General features: G+C 46.5%; 1 protein-coding gene across 1 annotated transcript; it reads right to left on the reverse strand.

Annotated features, from left to right (window-relative positions):
• Positions 1-1,725: 1,725 nt before the first annotated feature.
• LOC138369650 (salivary glue protein Sgs-3-like) lies at positions 1,726-2,349 on the reverse strand. Its single transcript, XM_069333076.1, has one exon. It carries the CDS (start codon positions 2,347-2,349, stop codon positions 1,726-1,728), a length of 624 nt encoding a protein of 207 aa, XP_069189177.1.
• Between the last annotated feature and the right edge of the window lie 243 nt (positions 2,350-2,592).

A 2,592-nucleotide genomic window follows, 5' to 3' on the forward strand; every position in this document is an offset into this window, starting at 1 on the left:
AAGACAATAATTACTGCTTCTGAGAGAGGTGCGGATTTCATGTTCAAGGCAGAGTATTTGATCTAGCGTGGAGCATTGCGGTCGAAATCCAGCTTGGAGTGACGCTATAATATTGTTATACTCTAGGTACCATTGGAGGCGAGTATGTACTAGCCTTTCCATGACTTTACTGAGGCATGATAGTAGGGAGATAGGTCTGTATGACGCAGGTTGGGATGGGTCTTTTCCTGGTTTAAGGAACGGAAGAATAATACTGGTCTGCCATTGTGAAGGAATATTTCCGTGAGTCCAGCATAGATTGTAGCAGTTTAGAAGAGTGCTGTGTGCAGTCGGTGGAAGATATTTGATGAGCTCATATGGAATTCCATCCTCTCCAGGTGCCTTGCCAAGAGGTAGGCGGTTTAAGGCCAATCGTAGCTCGCTTAAGGCGTACACGTTGTCGACGCCGAGCATGGGCAGCGGTATGGCACGGTCAATTTCTTGTCTGAGGGAGAGTTCTTGGGCATGAAGGAAGGGTGTTGAGAGGGTAACTTTAAGGCATTCAGCGAGAACACTTGCACGCTCCTGAGGTGTTTGACAGAGTGAACCGTTGATCATCAGGGAAAACAAAGGGAATGTTGGGCGACCTTTAATGCTGTTAAAAGTAGCCCAGACTTTTGAGTGCGACGTTGTGGGTGTGAGGCTATCACAGAATGTTGCCCATGATGCTCGTTTTGCTGATAGTATGATTTTTTTGGCCGCTGCTGTATCCCGCCGGAGATTGACCCAGTTCTGTAGGGAGGATTGACGTCTTTGTTTTTGAATGGCTCGTCGGCGTAAAGCGACTGTTCGTGCACATTCCGCGTTCCACCACGGTTTAAGTGGTTTGTTGGACCTATGTCCTGAAGTTTTCTTAAGCATTTGGGTGGCTGCAGAATTTATGGCCGAGGTGATTGTGGACAGGCGCTTGTTAGGGTCTACTTCGTCTGTGTCTGGGAGGCGGACAATATCAGCCCATTTTTTCTTGTCTAGGTACTTAATGTTCCACTTGGGAAGCGTAAGCGGGTGGGTTGGTGGGTGAAAGTTAGTACATTTTATTATGAGGGGTTTGTGGTCACTACCAATATCTGGTCCTGTATGAAACTGTAGTTCATGTTGAAAGCGTGCAGAGCCAAAGCAGATGTCCAGTGAGGCTTCATAATTGGTTCTGTAGTTAAAGTAGGTTGCAAGGTAGGGCGGCGAAAGAAGAGTATATGGTGTAGTGTCTAAGTAGTTGTACAAATCGGTGCCTGCAGTATTTTGGGTACCTCTACTCCATGTGGGGTGGTTAGCATTGAGATCACCTGTAACAATGATCGGGTGTCGTAATTGGTTAAGATAAAATTCCAGTTCATTTGAGTTTATGGTGCCTCCAGGGTTGTATATACCCAGAAAGGATATGTGTGTACCATTATAAGGTATTAGGCATGCTAGAACTTCTAATTTACCGTTCACAAAATACGTTAGTGTTACAGGTTTACATGTCATATTACTTCGTGTTAGAAGGAAAATACCACCCCCCATACGGTTGGGTCTGTCCAGTCTCTGCATCTGAAAGTTTTTAAATACGGGATTTTGTTTGGGAGCGAGCCAGGATTCGGTGATGAATGCTAAGTCCGGTTTGGATGAGTAGAGGAATTGTTTAAGTTCTGTGAGGGATGTTTTGATGCTTTTTGCGTTCCAAGTCATGAAGGTTAGGGGAGCCATTTAGGATGTTTGGGTTGTGGATGTGTCTGTTTTCTTTGGTGCGCTCATAGTGGTACGAGTTGGATACCTAGATGTGGATGGGGGCTGTGTCTTACTCTTGGTACTGGTGGTTGGGGTTTGTGGCACGTCAGCCTGGGGAGTGGTTTTGGTGAGGCGCGCTAAGGAGGTAATTAGGAGTTTTTCCATCATCTGATCAAACAATGTGTGTCTGGCATTGGTAGCTTTATTTGGGCGGATGTCAGTTTCCGTAGCCGTTGATGGGGGGTCTGTTGGGTCAGCCTCAGGGGTGGGTTGTGGTACTTGGGCAAAAAATTTTGTTAGGAGTCGGTCCAGGGTCTTTTCCAGTGCATTTTCGATGCGAGTGACGATCGTTTCAATAAGATCATTTTCGAGGCGAGTGACGAGAGTTTCAACTAAATCAGGATTCAGTTGCGCGTTTTGTGAGAGATGGTTGGACCCTGGGGTTGCGGGATTGTCGGAGACAGGGATATCCGGTACAAGCGAAGGTTGTGGTTGAGTGTGAGGTAGAGGTTGGTGATGGGCTGAGGAAGGTTTTTTTAATGCACTGCTGTATAGCAGGTTGGTGGTAGCATTTTCGCTGCTGCTGCTACGTAAGAAGGACATTGTTTAAATGTGATGTCATGCTCGCCACCACAGTTTGAGCAGGTGAGTGTATCCGATGCACAGGTTTGTGTGTAGTGGGAACCAGAGCATTTCCCACATTTGATATCTTTAGTGCAGCCCTTCGAGGTATGGTTAAAACCCTTGCAATTAAAACATTGGGTGGGGACGCGGAACATACACCTCTAGTTTGTGGAGGAAGCCGTTTAACCAAATCCTATCAGGGGGAACGTAGTCCAGAAAAGT

Source organism: Procambarus clarkii, chromosome 29 (genome assembly GCF_040958095.1).
Source record: "Procambarus clarkii isolate CNS0578487 chromosome 29, FALCON_Pclarkii_2.0, whole genome shotgun sequence".
NCBI lineage: Eukaryota > Metazoa > Arthropoda > Malacostraca > Decapoda > Cambaridae > Procambarus > Procambarus clarkii.